Source organism: Sarcophilus harrisii, chromosome 1 (genome assembly GCF_902635505.1).
Source record: "Sarcophilus harrisii chromosome 1, mSarHar1.11, whole genome shotgun sequence".
Taxonomy (NCBI): domain Eukaryota; kingdom Metazoa; phylum Chordata; class Mammalia; order Dasyuromorphia; family Dasyuridae; genus Sarcophilus; species Sarcophilus harrisii.
Window position 1 is genome coordinate 648,777,783 of NC_045426.1, and position 18,719 is coordinate 648,796,501.

Here is an 18,719-nt window from a genome sequence, read left to right on the forward strand (position 1 = left end):
AGAAAGGATTAGTAATAGTGATGACAAAGAGGATTGTTAGTAGATTGTTGGTATATTTTTATATACACAGAAGAAAACATAATCATGACTGGTTTGAGAATAGCCTGAAGATTTTGTGTACTTTAAAAATAACATGTGGCATATATTCCCCAATTGATTAATGGTCAAAGAATATTAGGAAGAAATCAAAGCTATCAATAATCACATGAAAAAATGCTCAAAATTATTACTGGAGAGGCAACTAATTGGTATAGTGAATAAAGCACCAGCCCTGAAGTCAGGAGGACCAGAGTTCAAATCTAACCTCAGACACTTAACTACTTCCTGACTGTGTAAGCCTGGGCAAGTCACTTAACTCCAATTACCTCAAGAAAAAAAAAAATTACTATTGGTTAGAGATATGTAAATTACAACTATTCTGAGATAATACCTCACATCTATCAGATTGGCTAACATGACAGAAAAGGAAAATGATAAATACTGGAGGGGATGCGAAAAAAATGGAGTTGTGAACTGATTCAACTGCCAAGAACAATTTGGAAAACGATGCCCAAGGGGTTATAAAACTGTATATCTTTTGATCCACCACTAACTACTAGGTCTGTATCTCTTAAGAGAGCAAAGAAAATCAAAAAGGCCAAAGATTTGGAAATTGAGGAGATAGCCATCAAATGGGGAATGGCTAAATAAATAGTGATACATGGTTGTACATAACAAGCAGAATACTTTCAGAAAAAAACTGGAATGACTTACATGAACTAATGCCAAGTGAAGTGAGCAGAACCAGGAGAATGTTATATTCAGTAACAGTGATTTTATACAATGATTAACTGTAAATGACTTAACTGTTCTCAGCAATTTAATGATGAAAAATGCTATGCCTCTTCAGAGAAAAAAAATGGATTGGAGCCTGAACACAAATTGAAGCATTGAAGCCTACTTTTTTCTAAACTGTATTTTTCTTGGAATTTGTTTTTGTTTTGTGTTTTCTTTCACTACATGACTAATATGGAAATGTTTTGCATCATTACACATGTATAATACCTATATCAAATTATTTGCCTTCTCAATAAGGAGGAGAAAGAATGAGAGAATGTGAAACTCAGTTTTTAAAAAAATTAACATTTAAAATTATTTTTACATGTAATTTGAAAAATAACGTAATTAGGAAATATTCAATGATATATAAAATATATTTTATTAAAATATTAAATACAATATAAAATTATAAATATATAAAATATATTTAAAATAGCCACCTTTTCATATTTAAATTTAGACTTTTATAATCTTTAATTTCAAAAAAAGAGAACATACTTCTTTGAGGTAAGTCTGAGATTGCTTCTCAAAACACTAGTTGCATCTTCTGCTTCACAATTTCTTCCCTGAACACAAATGATGAAACAGAGATCTTGAAACTGACATTTCAAAGCTTGGCAATCTATATAGGAACTTAAGAGGTCTAAAGTCATTGAAGTCTGGGTGCCTGGCAGCAAGCAATGATTTCTAATTTCAAAGAAGCCGATGACCACCTGGTCAGGAGGACAAACCAAACAAGGCTGCCCTGACTTACCAAAAGGTCTGGACATTGAATGTACTGTTTGAATGGTACAAAGTCATATAATTTTAAAGCATCAACCTGCAGGGAGTATAGAAGTTATGAGTTACTGTTTCATGTTTTAAATAGTCATCAGTATGGGATTATAAGTTGTATGTGTGTGTGTGTGTGTGTTTATCATTTCTTTTGTGGTGGAGACAAATTTTTCCTGTATTGTATTGAATCTCTTTCTAGATAGGATACTGTCACTCTTGGAGAAACCCTAGACATGAAACCTAAGATCTGTTTAACAGATTTTCTCTGAAGTTCTTTTCTGGGGGTTGTTGTTATTGTTCATCCTTGGTTTTCAAAGTGGACCAATGATGTTACAAGCTGATGCTTTGACTTGTGCATGAATTGGAGGCAGAGTTGGGGGAATTGTTAGTCTTTTTGAGTCATCAAAGTTCAGTGGCAAGACAAAAGATGACTAGCAACGGCCCAGAATGCAATGGATGTCCTTGGGGTTTTCAATGTCTGACCAAGCTCTAAGCATTCCATAGTTCCTGCTTCAGCTGCCTTCATGGCCATTAGAACACATTGTTCTCATTCACCCATTCTGCTAGGGCCTCATCTGAGCTGTCAGAACTAATTAGTCAGAAATGGAGCTCCAGTGTTCTGACTCCCAGCTCTGGACTCTTGTTCCCTCTTCTCACCTGTCTGTTTGGAGCAGACATCCTTCTAATTCACTAACAGGCTTGGGGCTTGTGAGTTACCTCCCACCTGATTTTAGCTCATTTACAGAATTTGCTTTATGGGATGTGGCTGCTGTACTTGCTGGGATTTTTGGAGCCCCAGGTGAGAGTTCAGTGCCAGATGGATACCAAAGGTAGATGTGCATCCTTGAAAAGAGCTTACTTAGCAAGCCCTCATGCCCCAGGTCTTGTCCTTCCTGAACACCCCACACATCTATTCTAAGGGAGGAGTATAATGATAAACTAGAGACAAAGAAGAAAAAAAAGACTCCTCTTTTAAAAACCAGACTCCCCCAGGACTTGATGCTGAATGAATACAGAGTTAGGAACCATTAGTATCTGAAAAAAAGCTGGAATTTTTTGGATACTGGAATATGGTTGATGAATTTTTTGGGGTGAAGTGAGGGTGCAGGATAGGAAGGGAGTGGGGAATAGCCTAAATCAAAACAGGGAGCTAGGGTACAAGTCAGGCTTCTGAGAATGTAATTCAATCTCTTTTTACAAATGAGAAAAGAGACCCAGAGAATCTAAATAACTTCTACAATGACACACAGATAATAACATCCAGCATTTGGATTCTAACCCAAGTCCTTTGAATTTAAATAGTGTTCTTTCCACTGTCTTAGCAGGGGAAAAGCCCAAATTGGAGGTGGAGATGTGTCATACCTGCAACATTTCATTGAATGAATCTTTCCACTTGCTGGGGCTAAGAAATCGTACCTGAAAACTGGCATAGTATAGTGGGAAGTCCCAAGCCCCATCCACTGTCCCCCAGGTCACAGCCTATGGCTCCCCAGGCTCTGTGGAGACCCCTAAACTACAACGCCTCCTAAAGACCACCACTCTCCCCCCATTCCCCAAGAAACTGAGTCTTAGGCTCTGTAATTGGGCATTTTATTCAAAGGGTCAGTGCTGTATTCCATTTTCCTGAACTGTTAACTCTGGGGTCCGAGAACAAAATCTGAGGGAGCAGCATGGGGAAGCCAGAGGCTGGAGTTGAGGGCAGAGGGCTGATGGGAGAGGACTTCTCATGGATTTCACCGCGGTACTGAGTGGCTTTCGGAGCTCACAGCTCTCCTTTCCTTTCCCTCCCCGCTCGCGGTAGTCGGGCAGAGCGCACCCTCTAGGGGCCGCTGCCACTCCCGCTGCCGCTGCCACTGCCGAGCCCCCCAGGCGGGAGGAGCAACGCGCGTCTGAGCCGGTTGCCCCGGCGCCCTCGAGGTGGGAGCTGTGGCCAAGCTGGACAGGCGATGCCGAATGGGATCTCTGGGCCAGGCGGTTGCGGGTCGGAGGTGGAGGGCTGAAGGCAGGGACAGGGAGCAGGCGCAGCAACCAGGTAGTCTCCAAGCGCAGAACCGCACAGGTCTCTGGCGTCTAGGAAGGTCTGTAGGACCAGCCCAGGTTAGAATAGGATTAATAGTGGATTCGAGGGCTGGGGCTCACTACATCCATATCTAGTAGGGGAACGGGGTAGGAAGATGAGACTAAGGGGAAAAGAGAGAGGCTGAATTGGCATTGAATTTCTAAGACAGCAAGAGATAGGTCCCCATTCATAGAGTGAATGGCAGATATGGAATTGGGGGCAAGAAAGGAAGTGAGGTTCAGATTTAATGTCTACAAAGGAACCCAGGCCAAAGCAAGCAAGAAAGGGCCTTGCTAATATTTGGAGGAAGGTGAGGTGTGGACCAAGACTATGGGAGAGTAATGGAGGGCCATGACCTGGCAGGATCTATGACTGCTTGAGAATGGACTTCTGGGGAGGTTCTCACCTGATCAAAGGTGAGACAACCACCCTCACAACTCCCTCCTGGTTGGGACAGCCAATTCCGACCACAGGTCAGGTCATTTTTGCAAGCCAAAAACCTGAGTAGAGAATTATGGTTTCAGAAATGGAAGGAATTTAGATACTCAACTTTTATCTCCACACTGCAGCCCAGAAAGGGTTTAATCTGAGCTGTCAAAACTAAACAGCCAGGAATGGAGCTCCAGTGTCCTGGATGCTTATTCCCACTTCTCACTCAGATTACGAACAGCTAACTTCTCTCTGATATCCAACTTTTTCTGTCTTTCTGAATCCTGTCCTAAGCAGTTATACCCTCCTTCCTGAAGTCAGGCTCTGACCACATCCTTTCATCAAAAATATTCCATGTCTACAATAGGCATTCAAAAATTCTAGGTTATAGTTCCATTCATCTAACTTTGTTTCCCCCAGCCTCCCCAGACCAAACTCCCCAGGCTACATACTGATAGACAAGTCTCTATATCCCACCACAAAGGTGCTCCAATATTTCCTTGCTTTTGGAACTTAATCACTATGGCCCTACCTGAAATGACTCATTGGGGGTCTTTTTGCCCTCTCTTCCAAAGCTAGACCAGTAGCACCATCCTAATCAGGAGTGACTAGGAAAGGTCTTGAAAAAGCAGGCTTCAGTAAACCTTAATGAAAATATCTTTTTTCACTAATCCTCAAGTATAGACTCATTCCTGCACTTTTCCCCATATTAGATCCTTCCCCTAGAATTGCCCTACGCTCCTAACTACATTAGGATCCACTTCCTCATTAAGGCAAGTCCTCTGAAGGCCTTATCCATGCCCCTGGCCTTATCCCTGTCTTACCATTGGTCACAGAAGGCAGCACAGATTGGCAGGGCCTGGATACTTCTGGGCTTCTCCAGATGGGTCCAGTTGGCTCCCAATGGTGAGCAGTGGAGGAAATTGGAGAGGTTTTGTAGGAAAGATTCACACCTGGAGAAGCCCAAGAGAGATCATAAATGTGTAGCCTCAGAAAACTGACTTCACAGAGGGAAGCTAGGTGATGCAATGGCTAGAATACCTGCCCTGGAGTTAGGGGGACCTTAGTTCAATTTTGATCTCTGACACTTATTAACTTTAATTAAGTCATTAAGTCACTTAATGCAATTGCCTCCAAAGAAAAAGGAAAGAAAAAGAAAACCAACTACACAGACACATGCTGAGTTAGAGAAACAGGAGCTGTAGGATGTATAGAGGAGAAAGTATGCAAAGGCCTGAAATTTTTTTTACGTTATATTTAAAGTTATATAAGAAGTCTCTATGGTTGGGTCCCAAAGAATCTTTAAAACATATGAAAAATATTCAGAGCTTCTAGTGCATTAGTTACCAATCTATTCCAATTTGGTCCAATAGTGAAAAGAATAAAAGGACTGAACTTACCTGGGGCTCAGACCCCCACAGCGATCCCAAATCAGGCAGATACCTGCCATTATAGGAGAACCTGAGGTGGAAGGAAGAGAAAGGGTAAGATGCCCTGGAAGAGGAGCTTGGCAAACATGACTGGAGGACATCAGATGGGCCTGCTTTCCCCTGAAGTTTTTCAACTCTGGATCATATGAAAGAGGCTCCAAGAGCACTTGGGGCTGCTCTGACTGGGAAACAAGATTATGGTGATCTGAATTAGCTATAGGGCACCAGCACACACACACACACACACACACACACACACACACACTCTCTCTCTCTCTCTCTCTCTCTCTCTCTCTCTCTGTGTGTGTGTGTGTGTGTCCTAAATGAATTCAAGAAGGTGGGAATTCTGGAGAGAGGGGAAATCATCTGTCTGGCCTAGGATGAGTGGAAAGGGGCAGTAAATCACTTACCAGTAGGATGGAGTCCACACCAACCTGGTGCCCCATTGAATTTGAGCTCCTCATTTACTTGTTTCAAACCTAGGCATTTGGGGTTATCAAAACCACCATCATTTCCAGTCAGCCTTGAGATCCCTTGAGTTCCCAGGAGATTCATGGTCCAGGCTAGGCCTAGGACCCAAGCCACACTTCCTCTCATGTCCACCTGAGGATCAGAAACTGAGCTAAATTCCTGCATGGAGTCCTCTCTCATAATGCTTTTGGAGATATCAGGTTCATTGTCCTGTCTGATCTGTCTTCATCCCTCCCTTCTCTACTACTCTTCCCCACCGAGCTGTACTACCTTGAGAGAGATGGAGAGGCCCCCACCTGCCAGATAAGGTCTTCATTGGACACATAGTTCATCCTGGCAAGAGTTCCAATTCATTCCTGGTTTCCTCAATTTTCTTTTTTCTTTTTTTTTTTTTCCATTGGTAAGTAGGCAAACTTTTAATATTAAAACAATGGCAGAGAACTTAGCCATTACTGTCCCCTGCTGATTGACATACACGAGGCTCTTCATCAGCCTGAAAGTCTGTTCCAGTAGGATATTTATTTATTTATTTATTTATTTATTTATTTTTTGGTTTCCTCAATTTTCAACTTTCAATCTCTTCCACCAGAGACTAATGCCTCCCAATCTCATCCTACCAATAGACTCCAGTTTTCTGACTTCCAGATACCTCAGCTCTGCACTTTCATCTAGGTGTCTCCTCTGAACTAAGCACTGGTGACCTTGACAAGAGCCACGGCCATGGTTGCCACAACCCTCTCCCCCTCCCCCCCCCATCCCGCCTTCATTCTGCTGACCAAATCGGCTTAGCAGTGGCTGCTCACCCTCAGCCTTTCACCCTGTCTAGTCCACGTGTGGTCACAGAGAGTCCCATCTCTGTGTATAACTAGTTGCCTAACTCAGTTAGGGTTCAGGTTGCAGAGTGTGGGTTAGCGAACTCCAGAGAAACCCCACTCCACAGAATCTATTTGTTTCTCTAAAGGAATCCTAGGACTCCTGAAAAGTTCGATCTCAAAGAGGGAATGAAGGGAGGGTGAGGACATGGTTTCTGCTTCCTTCAACCCTCAAGTCCCTAACTGGTGGGATTTTACCTGGCTCCAACTTTTCCAGGTAGCACTGTCCAAGATTCGCTGCTCCCTGCTTCTCCTACAGTCAACCTAGTGAAGGCTACAGAATCCGGGAAGGGAGGGAGGAGCTGATTGGAGAGAAGGAGGGACCAGGTGGGATGGGGGTGGGTAGGGCAGGGAGATGAAGAGGTTAGGGCGGGGCAGGAGTTGACTAGGACCTCCTCCACAGCTCTATATTGAAGGTTTACAGGGACCGTTAATAGTGGTCTGAAAAAGTGAACAAAGTGAACAGTGACTGGATTTCAAAATGTGTCTCTGTGTGAGCCTGATTCTCATTCTCTCTCTCGGACCTGAGTCTTTGTCATCATTAAAGACGGGGGAGGAAAATGGAAAAGGCATCTCCTACATCACTGTATGTGGATGTCAGTGTAAGAGTTTACTGTAGTGTATTGTGTAGCGAGTGTAACTGTATGTGTATCTTTGTGTAATAGATATTTGTGACTGTTTCTTGTGTGTTCTCTGTTCTGGGGCTACAAGCATCATCACAGGGCTAGGGGTCTGAGCTTCTGCCTTTCAGCCCCATACATCTCCTGTCTGACTATTCTGGCTGAAGGCCAGAGCAGAGAACAATTGAGGTGAGTGAGGGATGAGGTAGTTTAAAAAACAACAACAACAACAACAACAACCTGATTTAATAGGGTGTTCAAGAGATACCTTCTTCCTCCCTTCATTAAACTAGGAGGACCCCCTTCTCCCACCCCCCCCAAGTGCTTAGATTGCCTCTGGTTCTGACTGAAGAAAGTCCTGCTTCCCATAGCTCCACACACAGCCATAGAGTGGGAAATCTTATTTCTTAGGTCTGAGGAAAAGGGAAGTGGATGAGATCAGCACCGCGGAGAGCGACAAGGAGACCTAGGAGAGGGCAGACAGAAACAAAGATACAGGGCAAGAGAGATAAATACCTTGAAAAATACCGAAAGAAGGGTAAGTCAAAGACGCAGACATAGATACAGTAGAAGAGTCAAACAGAGGGAAAGATGCAGAGGGAGACATGAAGAGAGATAAGGAGGCACCTACTTGTTGGTACTAAAAGATTCAAAGGAATTGGGACAGAAGGACGGAAGCGACAGAGATAGAGGCACTTCCCCTCCCCCTCAATCCTTCCCAGACCCCCACGGTAGCTTCCGTATTGGCCAGCAGGTGGCGGTCCTGCACAAGGTGACCCCAATCTCTGACAGTTTCAGCTTCTGGGGTCAGGGGTGCCATTCCCCTGGGGACCTGTCCTTGTGTTGGATGGATTAGGCAATTCCTGAGACCATATCAGCTCCTTCCTCGGTTCATTCTGCAGCGGCTCAGAGAATACAGTCTTCATACTAATTCATCTTGTGTTGGCTCTGGTCCTGAAATTCCATTAGCTGAGAACAAAAAGCTGGGGTCCTTAAATGGAAGGGAAATCCATTGGGGAAGGGAGAGGGAGGAGGAGGGAAGGCGGTCCCGTTCATCCCAGGGAAGGAGCACTCGGGCTTTTGCCTGCCTACATTTTGGAACTAAGGACTGCTCAAAGGTGGCTGGATTGTGGAAAGGACTTCCTTAGTATGTGGGGAAAGATTACAGGGAAAAAAAGCCTCTGATAAGCACCGGGAGAAACAACAGGAGTAACACGGGCAAGGAGATAGCTGGGTTGACTCCTGGGATGGGGCCCTTTTCTCTGTATTTCCCAGGATGTTTACTCTCTCCATTTCCCCCAGATGGAGCCTAATATGACCTACAAATCCTGCTGGTCCTGGCCCGGACTACGCCCAACTCACACTAATCCCTTGGGAGTGGAGTGGCGGTGGGTGTCCCTGTAAGGGAGTCTGTTTTTGAAAGAGGGTATGCCTTTCTTTGGAGGGGGGGATGTGATGGCATTGTATGGGGAGAGAGAGGGTTTCTCCATTGGAGAGGTGTCTGAAGACGTCTTTAGACCTTTGTCAGAGGGCTTCCCTTTTCTGTGGCTAGGGGATCATGTCTTTTGTGAGGGGACCGTTTCTGTCTAGGTTGAGGTGTCTCTCTTGTGGTGGCCGTGGCTGCGGCTAGAGCTCCCAGACGCAGTGACTGTTCAGGCCTCCCCTCAAGGCTCCGCCCCCGCCCCCCCACCTTCTCCCGCCGCCGCGGCTCCTCCCTCCCCCCCTCCCTCCCTCACAGGGGGCCGGAGAGCAGCCGCTCCCTCTCCCGCCGCCGCCGCTGCCGCTGCTACTGCTGCCGCCGCCGCCATGGACGATTCCGGCATCATCCGGCGCCGGAGGCTTCAGGTACACTGGCCCAGCATCACCACAGCACTGGCTCTGCATTCCCCGGTCCCGATCCGATCCTTCATTCCCTGATCTCCAGCCTCGTAGTCCTCTTCATTTCTCCTATATCCTGGCCCCGCATTCCCAGAGATCCAGTCTAGGCTATTCGTTTCCCAGCCCCGATCCGGGCCCCTGCCAGGGCTAGCTAGGTCCGCTGGGGCTGCAGGTCTGAGAGTGCGGAGCAAGCTATGGGTGGGAGGGGAACCAAGAATGAAGAGCTGAGAATGGGACTGGGGTCGACACTATTGGAACAGGGGCACTAGAACAGAGAATGTGGGATTCGGCTCGGTTTGGGGTAAGGGGGAAGTGAGGGGCTGTGGTTGGGGACCAAGATGCTTCTCGATTCCTTGGGAAAATGGTCGGGTCAGGAATACAGAACAGAATCTGGAGTTAGGGCAGTCTTCTAGTAATTAAGCTAATGGCCAAGCCATAGCGCAGCCCCGTGCGACCCCGGCAAATAGCTTGGCCACAGCTATAGACTCACATTCTCCACATCTCTGGCTCCCTGTTTCCCTGCTTCAGCTTTAGCTCGAGCCCCTCCCAAGCTTGGGTCCATCAAGGCTTCGGCACAGGGGCTGGGACTCGAGGTACACATCTGGGGCTGGGGCTACCGCCAGTTATTAGGGCAAGACCCGCCCAAAACACTGCCCTGCGTCCTCGCGCTAGGAGCCGCGGGGAGGTCCGCGGAGCCGCCTCCGCCTCTCTGGACAGGGCTCTGCCCCGCTATCAGTCCGGGAAACTGAGGGCCCAGATAAAGGTGGAACAGAAGGTGGACCAGGGCCTGGATTGGTCACACGCTGGGTTACTAGATCCTGCAGAGGCACTGGGGCAAGGATAGAGGCTCCCTGAATCCCGAAGGTAACTGGACAGATTCGGGGTCTTCTTGAAGGGAGGGGTCCAGGATATTTCCTGGGGGTACCGAGCTAGCTGTCTGATTCCACTGTGTTAAATGGAAGGAGAATGGAAAGTTATGGCCCTAGGGAACCCCTCCCCCTTTCTTCCCTGAGGCCCCCGGGGCCACCCTAGCCGCGCCTCTGTCTCTACGGCCGTAAACATGTTTGTGCTTTGGCTCTGGCTAAGCTGAAGGATCATCGACCCATTCAACATTCAGGTCTGGGGAGCCATAACTAACCATTAACTCCCCCTCCTACTCCCCACACCAGGAGGGGACAGGAGACCCCGCGCAACATTCATCCCCACTCCTTCTCCCCTACCCCCCTGGCCAGGCCAGCTGGTCGGTGGGCGGCAGCGAATTTTAGCTCCTCACAGTAGCGAGTCTCGAGGTCGAGCTGCGCACGCGCGCGGGGAGGGGAGGGGGTAACTGCCCATTAAGAACAGGGAAACTGAGGCCCAGAAAGAAGAAATGGAATAGGCTGGAGCCAGGGTGATATCAGGTGTCTTTGACCCCTGGCTTCGTGATTCAGTAGTTGGAGTGGGTGGGCAAACATGAACTGGAAGATCCTTCCTTACTGACTCAGTTTTCCCTACAGAAGAATGAGGGTCGCCGGACTTTTTAAGAATTAAGGCTAAATAATGCTTTTGTATGCTTCTTTTGGCATTGATTCTCACAAATCCGGTAAGGGAGACAAACCGCGTGCACCCCTTGTCCCCTCTACACTATCATCCCTCTCTAGCTTTGGAAAGGATATTTGGGTTCACCATTCGAAAGACATTTAAGTTTGAGGAGCAGGACAGGCTTCTGCAGCATAATCCCCCTATCCTCTTTTCTCTCTCCTTTCACCATTTCTTCACCCAGTCACTTTCTAGCAGAAAGAAGAGATACTATAAAGGAAAGACCCGGGAATAGGTTAGGGAGTGCCAAGGTGTGGGGAGTGTGGACGGATTAGATCTAGGATGAACAGAGCAAGTAGTGTAACAGAAGAGAGTTCGGTCAGACAGCAATAAGAACATAGGATGTCGAAGGAGGCAGCTTAAAGGTAAGAAGGAAGACATTAGAGGTTATAGTGGGATGCGGGTAGGGGACCCTCTCTCTGCAAGCAGAGAAAGTAGTACCACCTCTGAAGAGCTGGAGGGTCAGCCACTGGGGAAAGGCAGGGTACATATTAAAGTTAGTCGAGATTGAGGGAAAGGGCGAGGAAGAGAAGGAAAAATGCCTCTGGTTCCTGGAAGGGGAGGTGGCTGCGGCAGACACAGTCGTCCTGGAGAGATGCCTAGGTTTGGTATGGACTGACACGCACTCCCCCAACCAGGTTAGATGGAAGTTCGAGACTCAGTTCTGCTATGTCCAGGTTGAGGTCAGATGGAGAAGGGGTGGGGCCTGGAGGGGTGTGGTCCCATGACCCTCTCCCATTGGCTCAATGCCACGAGGGCTTCCTCTTTTCTGGTCCCGCCCCGAGTCTGAGATGGGCGGGGGAGGGAGGGAGCCGGCAGAAATAGGCGGAGCCAGAGGCTGAAGACTTGGGCGTGGAATGAATTGGACGCTTGAAGCCCTAGTGGGGCAGGGACTGGACTTCGACTTGAGGCTGAGGATGTGTGTGTGAGGGGAGAAGGGGGGAATTATAGGGGACTGAATATCGTTCGCAGGAATCGTTTTATTGGGGACTGAAGTCAAAAGGAGCCTGAGGGTGTCGGGAACTAGAAACAGTGGAAAGTTGAGGGGGTGGAGAAACCAGGCTCGCCTCAATCTGAGCCCCTATAGTTGCCCCAAGCAGTATATTTTCACACGGAAGAGTCTAGACGTCTCAGCTTTCGGAAGAGCTTTCATCCGCACGCCCACTTGAGTTCTCTCCATCCTCAGCAATTCTGATAGTGTGATTCTTTCCGTCCCCTCCTCCTCCCTCCATCCCCCTTACCCGGTCAGCAGCTGAGCTGTACATACCGTGGTCAAAAGGTGGAACCCTGCTTCCGAAGGGTGATGGTACCGGCCATGAGGTAGCGTTAATTGGATGCTGAGAATCTGGAGTACTTCTCTGGTCCTTAACAAAAGGGAAACCCGGTCTTCGATCATCATGTGGGGTTATCAGTCAGCATCCTGACTCTTTGAGGGTGGTGCTGACAACCAGACCCCTTGGATTCGATCATTGATCCCCGTAGTTTGAAGATATTCGTGGCGTTAGAAGTAATATCAGTAATACCCCGAAGCCAAAGGTCCCGGGGTTCCAAAAAGAACCCCTAGACTTAACTCCACTAGCCCTGCCCTCACCATCCCAGACGCAACAGTCCCAGGGACTCTGTTCCGGGCCATAATTTTGCTTAGGCCATTGCGGACGCCCGGCGGGTCCAGATTAACCTGGCCACGGCTCATTCACTCAAGGCTGATAAAGGCACCATGAAAACCTGGCCTGGATTTAGGGGCCTCCCAGGCAGAAGAGGGCTCAGTGACAGCAAGAGGGAGGAGATAGACTGATGTGTTCTTAATGAACAAATCCTACTTCTCTGACCTGCCCTTTGGCCCCCTAAATTTTTCCTCCTCTTCCTCATTTTCCTCCAAAGCAGGACTTTGCTTTCCTAGCTAGTGGCAAAGAGTAGAGTCTGAGACACTCCTTGGTAGCTCTTTGGGTTCTAGGGGTCAGATTAGAGATGATTGGGGCCTTAAAGCAGCCTAGTGAGAGCAGAATTTGGAGTCCCGTATTTCTAGGTCTTCAGCTAACTATGATCTTGGGAAAGCCATTCCTTCTCTTTAAGCTTCAATTTGCTCTTGGGTAAAATTAGGGTGTAATTGTATTAATTCAAATTCCCTTTCCACACTGACACCTATTTTCTAGAAACTCTTCCTTATACACCTCAAGAAGTCCTCCATATATAAACCTTTTCCTTTTGGCCTTGGCCTGGCCCAGAAAAACTATGGAAGGTTGAGACTTCCCTAACCCAGGATTTATTAAACTGACCTTTAGCCTTCTCTTCATGTTCAAAACCCTCCCCCAACCTGAGAATAGTTTCCCTTAGTCACCCCTGTCACCCAGGGGAGTCTAGCTGGCCTTAGGGCTGACCCTGACAGAGGCCAAAGATGGAATACCTTTTCTTCTGTAGTCAAATCACCTTAAAAAATGCTAGTTTCAGTTCTAGCCTATAAGCAAGGACTTTAGGGCATGTTTGTCCAAAGAAAATTTCAAAGCTAGCAACGTTTTCCTTTCGAACTATTAAATATGATATTACATAGAAGTGCCTCGATTACTTCTATCTTGCTTTAGTTTTCCCCACCTCCATTTTTTCAGAATTTCCAAGACCCCAGCCAATTTGGACCAGCATTATTGGACTGCCTTGATAGAGGTTACAGGGATGGTGTAATGTGAAAAGGACCAGGAATCAAGTGATCTGAATTCAAGTCTTAGTTTTGATGCTTCCTGGTTGTGTGATTGTGGGCAAGTCACTTCCCTTCTGTGACTCAGTTTCCTTATATGTAAAATAGGAAACTCATCTTTGTCTCCCTTACCTCCCCGGGTTGAAGTGAGGAAAAGTATTTTGTAAATGTTAAGCTGGAGCAGATGGCAAACATGGCTTAGGGGAAAGAGTGCTGTATTTGGCCTCAGGGGACTTGGTTTCAAGCTCTGATTGACATTTTCCAGATTTGTGACTTTGCTGTAAGTCACATTAGCTCTCTCTGCACTTTAAATTATTCATCATTAAAAACGTGAGTTAAAAATTCCAGTTCAAAAAAAGAGAGACCCAGGAACTTTCACCTTTACTGAACCTATTCAGTTACTTTTCTCTTATCCTGTAATTGGCCAGTTTTTGTTTTGTCTTATTAGATACCAGTCTATAGTTTCTCGTGGACTTGTTTAATGACTCATTGGTCTTAATGTAGGGTAAGGTCACTTTGAATTTGGAAAGCATTAGGGACCTCCACCATAGGATGTGGAATGATGAATTTCCTCCTGGTCCTTGGCCTGATTCACCCCAAGCCACCCTCTGGGTCTATCTCTACTTTTACTTGGGCCCTAGCCCAACTGAACCATATTTACATTTCCTGGCTTCCCAAATGACAAAGGGAAAAGATTGGTTCTAGTCTGTGGGGGATAATAAAAGAGGAAATATTTGAGGGCCATTTGGTGGAGACAGTGGGTCCTGACAAGGCAGCATGTGGATTAGTCAGTGTCCCTGATACCCTCAGGATCAAAGCAAGTAGAGGAACCTGGGAGAGGGAGAGAATAATGGGGGTGAGTATACAAGTGTCCCAGCTGATCTTTCAGACTCATTTCCCTCACTTCCACCATGTTTGCCTTTCAGAAGGATCTGCCTCTGCCCAGAAAGAGTAGCAGGTGAGTGACTGGAGGTTCCCAGGGGTCAGGGTGGGGCTGGGAGGAGATGAAACTAGAGCCTGAGGGAGCCAGCCTGGGGGTACTGGGGTCTGGAGGCACTTTAATCTGTGGGGTTCCAGGATCTGGGGCTTGGGAGCTCCCTGAAGCCAGAGATGCTTTCTGAGGGTTTAACGCCTGGAAGCCATGGGACTTGGGAATGCCAGGAAGGACCCAGGCCTCTGACCTGGAAGGGGTCTCTTTGGAACTTTGGGACCTAGGCCTGTGTGTCCTGCGGGTGGAGGCCTAATCTATGCTTCCTGGGGGTCCTCCCTCATGGGAAAGGCTGGAGGCGTGTACACAGACAGACACAGACACTCGGGGCCACGTGCCGCCTGTTCAGGCGGGGCCTCCCCCTCCCCCTCCCCCTCCTTTCCTCCCTCCCTCCCTCCGCTCACTCTGGCCCCCGCCTCCCCGGTGCTCCCTCCCTTCCTCTGCCCCTCGCTGGCTCTTTTGCTCGCCGCTCTCGGCTCTCCCCGGGCTGGGCTGGGCTGGATGCGGCTGCGGCTGCGGCGCTGAGCTCCCCGTCCCTGCCCTGGCCCCGGCCCCGCGCACCTGCCGCCGCCATGTCTCCACCGCCGCCGCCGCCGCCGCCGCCGCCCCTGGACCATGTCTGACTCGCTCTGGACCGTGCTCTCCAATTTCTCCATGCCCTATTTCCTTGACAGCAGCATGTTCCGCCGCACCAAGAGGTAATAGCCCCGCGGCCCTGACCACTCAACCCACCTCCAACACTTCCCTCACTCCCACTGGACTGTCATCAGTAGCCCCCAGAATTCAGGCCCTATGTGATCCCCCCAAACCCCAGGACCCCTTATTGCCCATCCTCCCCCCATTTTTCTCTGTCTATGGAATCTCCCCCAGATTCTGAGATCCTCCCCAACCCGTGAGACTTTTTCCAACTTGAGACCCTTCCACTTCCCAGTCCTAGACTGAGGCTCTGGACCCAGCCCCCTGCCCTTGCCTAAAAGTGGGGGGAGGGAGGTGGTGAGGGAGTTGGCCTGGCCCTGCTCTGAGGCGCCTCTATAGTGCTGCTGCAAGGGCGGGGTCCAGGCCAGGGATGCTGCTGCTGCAGAGGCAGCCCAGCTGCGCCAGATGTGTGTGTGTGTGTGTGTGTGTGTGTGTAGAGCAGCAGGTCTGCTCTCTCAGTGGCCCTGGGAGTTGGAGGGGAGGGGGTCGGGGTAAGAGGAGAGGCCGCTAGTGCTGGTACATTTTTGGAGGGATATTGTCGTGGTGGGGGAAAAGCTGAGCTTGGGGCGGGCACAGCGTCTTTGTCTGTGGGCACAGCCGGGTTCTGCCTCTGCCACTGGGGTTTGGGGAATTTGAGCGGGGATGGAGTGGGGAGCGGAGAAGTGGAGACGGGATGTGGGGGCGCCACTCCATGTGAACAATAGCTAAGGCCACCAGGCCTAACTCCCTCCCCCCCCCCCATTCCCAATTGCATGATCTAATGAGATGCTTCACTGCAACGGCTGCAGTGACAACACTCGGCACTCAGGTTGTGGGGGTGGAGAGGAAAACAGAGCTAAAGACATTGCCCTCCTCTGATCCCCAGTCTAATCCATCCTCCCTTCTACTGGGGGTCAGAGAGAACTGGGCTCCCTACCCCTCCATACACAAATACATTGTATAGTTATCCAGACACACAGGCAGATAAAGGGGATCAAAGAGCAGTCACTTAGGCAGAAATTCACACATAGAGCCATACAGAGAGTAGCACAGTACTACAGAGACCCCACACACATGCAGCAGTACAGTCATACACACACACACATTCAATGAAATACAATGAAACAGAATCTTGCTGCAACAGAGACAAAGTGAGATAACAGAGACTTGACAGAGACAGAGACACCAATGAAAAACACAAGGAGATACAGAAGCAGAGATAGATACATTTTCGGTAATATAGTGTCACGAAATCATAGAATAACAGAAAGTCACTGTGGCAGATGTATAGCCACCAACGATCTATTTCTCCCTTTCCCTCTCTTCTCTCTGTGTCTGTTTCTCTGTCTCACTCTTTATCTCTCTGTCTCTCTCTCACACACATTCACTCAAACATTTGACTCCACAGTGCCCTAGGGGGCCCTTGCTTAAGGTGGGATGGAGATATGGATCCTTGACAAGCTTCAGGGTGCTCCTAGCACCTGGTCCCCAGTCCCCAGAGTAGAGCCCAGAGAATTACAGGCCCCCAAACTCATCTGGCTTTGCCCCCCTCCTCCCGAGGGGGTAGGCATGGAAGACCGAAGAGTTGAGGGCCGGCTCTGTTCGACTCTGCTCGGCACTGCCCGCCTCCCCTCCCTTTTCTTCCCCTCCCTGCAGCTGTCGTACCAGTAATAGGAAAAGCCTCATCTTGACCAGCACGTCACCTACTCTACCGAGGCCCCACTCTCCACTTCCTGGACACATAGGTGAGTTTTAAGGTGGTGATGGTGGAAAGCTAAGCCAGGCTGGAGGAGGGTGAGAGGGTGTCGGGGACTCTTAGGAGGAGACTTAGGTTGTCCCGGCTAGAGGCGGGGCCATATATGAAAGGAGGTGGGGCCAGATAGAGCAGAGGCTGGGCTAATTAGGAGAGGTGGGGTCAGGTTGGAGATTGGAAAGGTGAGGTTCGGTTTGAGCTGGGTTGGGCCAAGTTGAGGACATCCTCGATTAGAATTTTGAATCTAGATCTGGTTTCAGAGGCCATCAGAATTGCTGCTCCAGATCGGAACAAAGCCTTCAGGGTGCTTAGGGACTGAACCAGATGGGGCTGAACAGACCAAAGAGAATCGAGGGTAGAATGAGGGCTAAATGGAGGCGGGGCCAAAATGGAGGGTGCTGGATCCAGGTGGGGACACATTGGCTAAAGTCGAGGGAAAATCGTAGAAAGGGTTTGATGGCTGAGGGGACTAAAAGGGAAGGGTACTCTGGAGGACACGGCAGCTCTGGCCTAAAGCCGCCACTCCCCCCGCTTCAGGCAGCAGCCCCTTGGACAGCCCCCGCAACTTCTCACCCAATACTCCTGCCCATTTCTCGTTCGCCTCCTCCCGAAGGTGAGTGTCCTCCCCTCTTCCCGCGCTGCGCATCCCCACTTCCCATTTCTCAGCTCTTGGGAGAATGGATCCCGCTATATGCTGCCCAACTAGTTGCCCCCGTGCCCATGACTGTGGTAGGATGGGACAGAAAGGGAGAAGAGCTCTGGGAATAAGTTACTAGAACCTAGCTGGACCGGCCACGCGCCCAATTCCCGGAGACCGGGCCCGCAAAGACTGCGAGTTGTTGGTTTGGGGGCGGGGCAGAGCTGTTTCTAGTTCGGCGCGCGCTCCCGAAAGGCACTTACAGCGTTGCTATGACAACCCCGGGTGGTGATACTGGGTGCGCTAGCTTTGTCCAACTGGCAAGCTGCCGTCGACCCCCTCAACCCCCGCCCCCGCGCGCGCCCCCGCTTCCCCGCCCCCATCGCGCGAGAAAGAAGGTTCAGGAGACTTTGGGGGAGGGGCGGCCGTTAGCCCGGGGTGAGGCTGAGGGGAGGAGGGGCTGGGGCTGTGTGTGTGTACGAGTGAGAGTGTATGAGGGGGGATGGGGACTTGTGTGTGTGAGAGAGTGGGATGGATAGGATTGTGTCTTGAGGGGAAGCATGAGGTTATAGTATGAGAGAGGAAAGGTGAGGGTTTGGGAGAAGAGATGTGGGGGGTATCCTGTAGAGGGAGGGGGCATATAGAGGGGAGATGGGGATGTGTGAGGGTGGGGTCATGGTGTATACGAGAAAGCAAAGTGGGGTGAGAGGAAGATTGACATATATATATATATATAGAGAGAGAGAGAGAGAGAGAGAGAGAGAGAGAGAGAGAGAGAATGGAAATATGTGAAAAAGGATGAGATGTATAAAGGAGACATGGGGGGAGCTAAATGAGAGAAAAGAAATGGGGTTTGTGCGTGAGAGTGAGTGTAAGAGGAGACGAGGGTGTGAGGAGAGTTGGGATCATGTCATTCTTTGAAATGAGGAAGAAGGCCCATTAATGGTGGTAGTGGTGGGGGATATGCTAAGACTGTGTGTATGAGTATGTGTGAAAGGGAAGCATATGTTTGTGAGAAAGAGTGAGGTTGAGGGCTATGTGTGACTT

General features: G+C 49.0%; 2 protein-coding genes across 10 annotated transcripts in view; one reads left to right on the forward strand and one right to left on the reverse strand.

Moving 5' to 3' along the window:
• Window positions 1-3,195: 3,195 nt before the first annotated feature.
• Window positions 3,196-8,539, reverse strand: RTBDN (retbindin). The gene is given in 6 exon segments (XM_031947755.1): window positions 3,196-3,690; window positions 4,023-4,152; window positions 4,906-5,034; window positions 5,482-5,542; window positions 5,922-6,201; window positions 8,148-8,539. Coding segments are annotated over 6 exon segments (1,242 nt in total). The 5' UTR covers window positions 8,295-8,539.
• Window positions 8,540-9,237: 698 nt separating this feature from the next.
• MAST1 (microtubule associated serine/threonine kinase 1) overlaps window positions 9,238-18,719 on the forward strand; it is a 34,435-nt gene continuing 24,953 nt past the window's right edge. For 5 of the 9 annotated variants that reach the window (XM_031947628.1, XM_031947629.1, XM_031947631.1 and 2 more), the window contains exons 1-5: window positions 9,239-9,319; window positions 14,546-14,577; window positions 15,282-15,305; window positions 16,939-17,027; window positions 17,573-17,648. In XM_031947628.1, the coding sequence (XP_031803488.1) occupies window positions 9,281-9,319; window positions 14,546-14,577; window positions 15,282-15,305; window positions 16,939-17,027; window positions 17,573-17,648 (260 nt within the window). In that variant the 5' untranslated portion in view covers window positions 9,239-9,280. Of the gene's footprint in view, window positions 9,320-14,545; window positions 14,578-15,007; window positions 15,306-16,938; window positions 17,028-17,572; window positions 17,649-18,104; window positions 18,260-18,719 lie in introns of those variants that run through there. The other 4 variants (XM_031947630.1, XM_031947633.1, XM_031947632.1 and 1 more) reach the window with 4 other exon arrangements.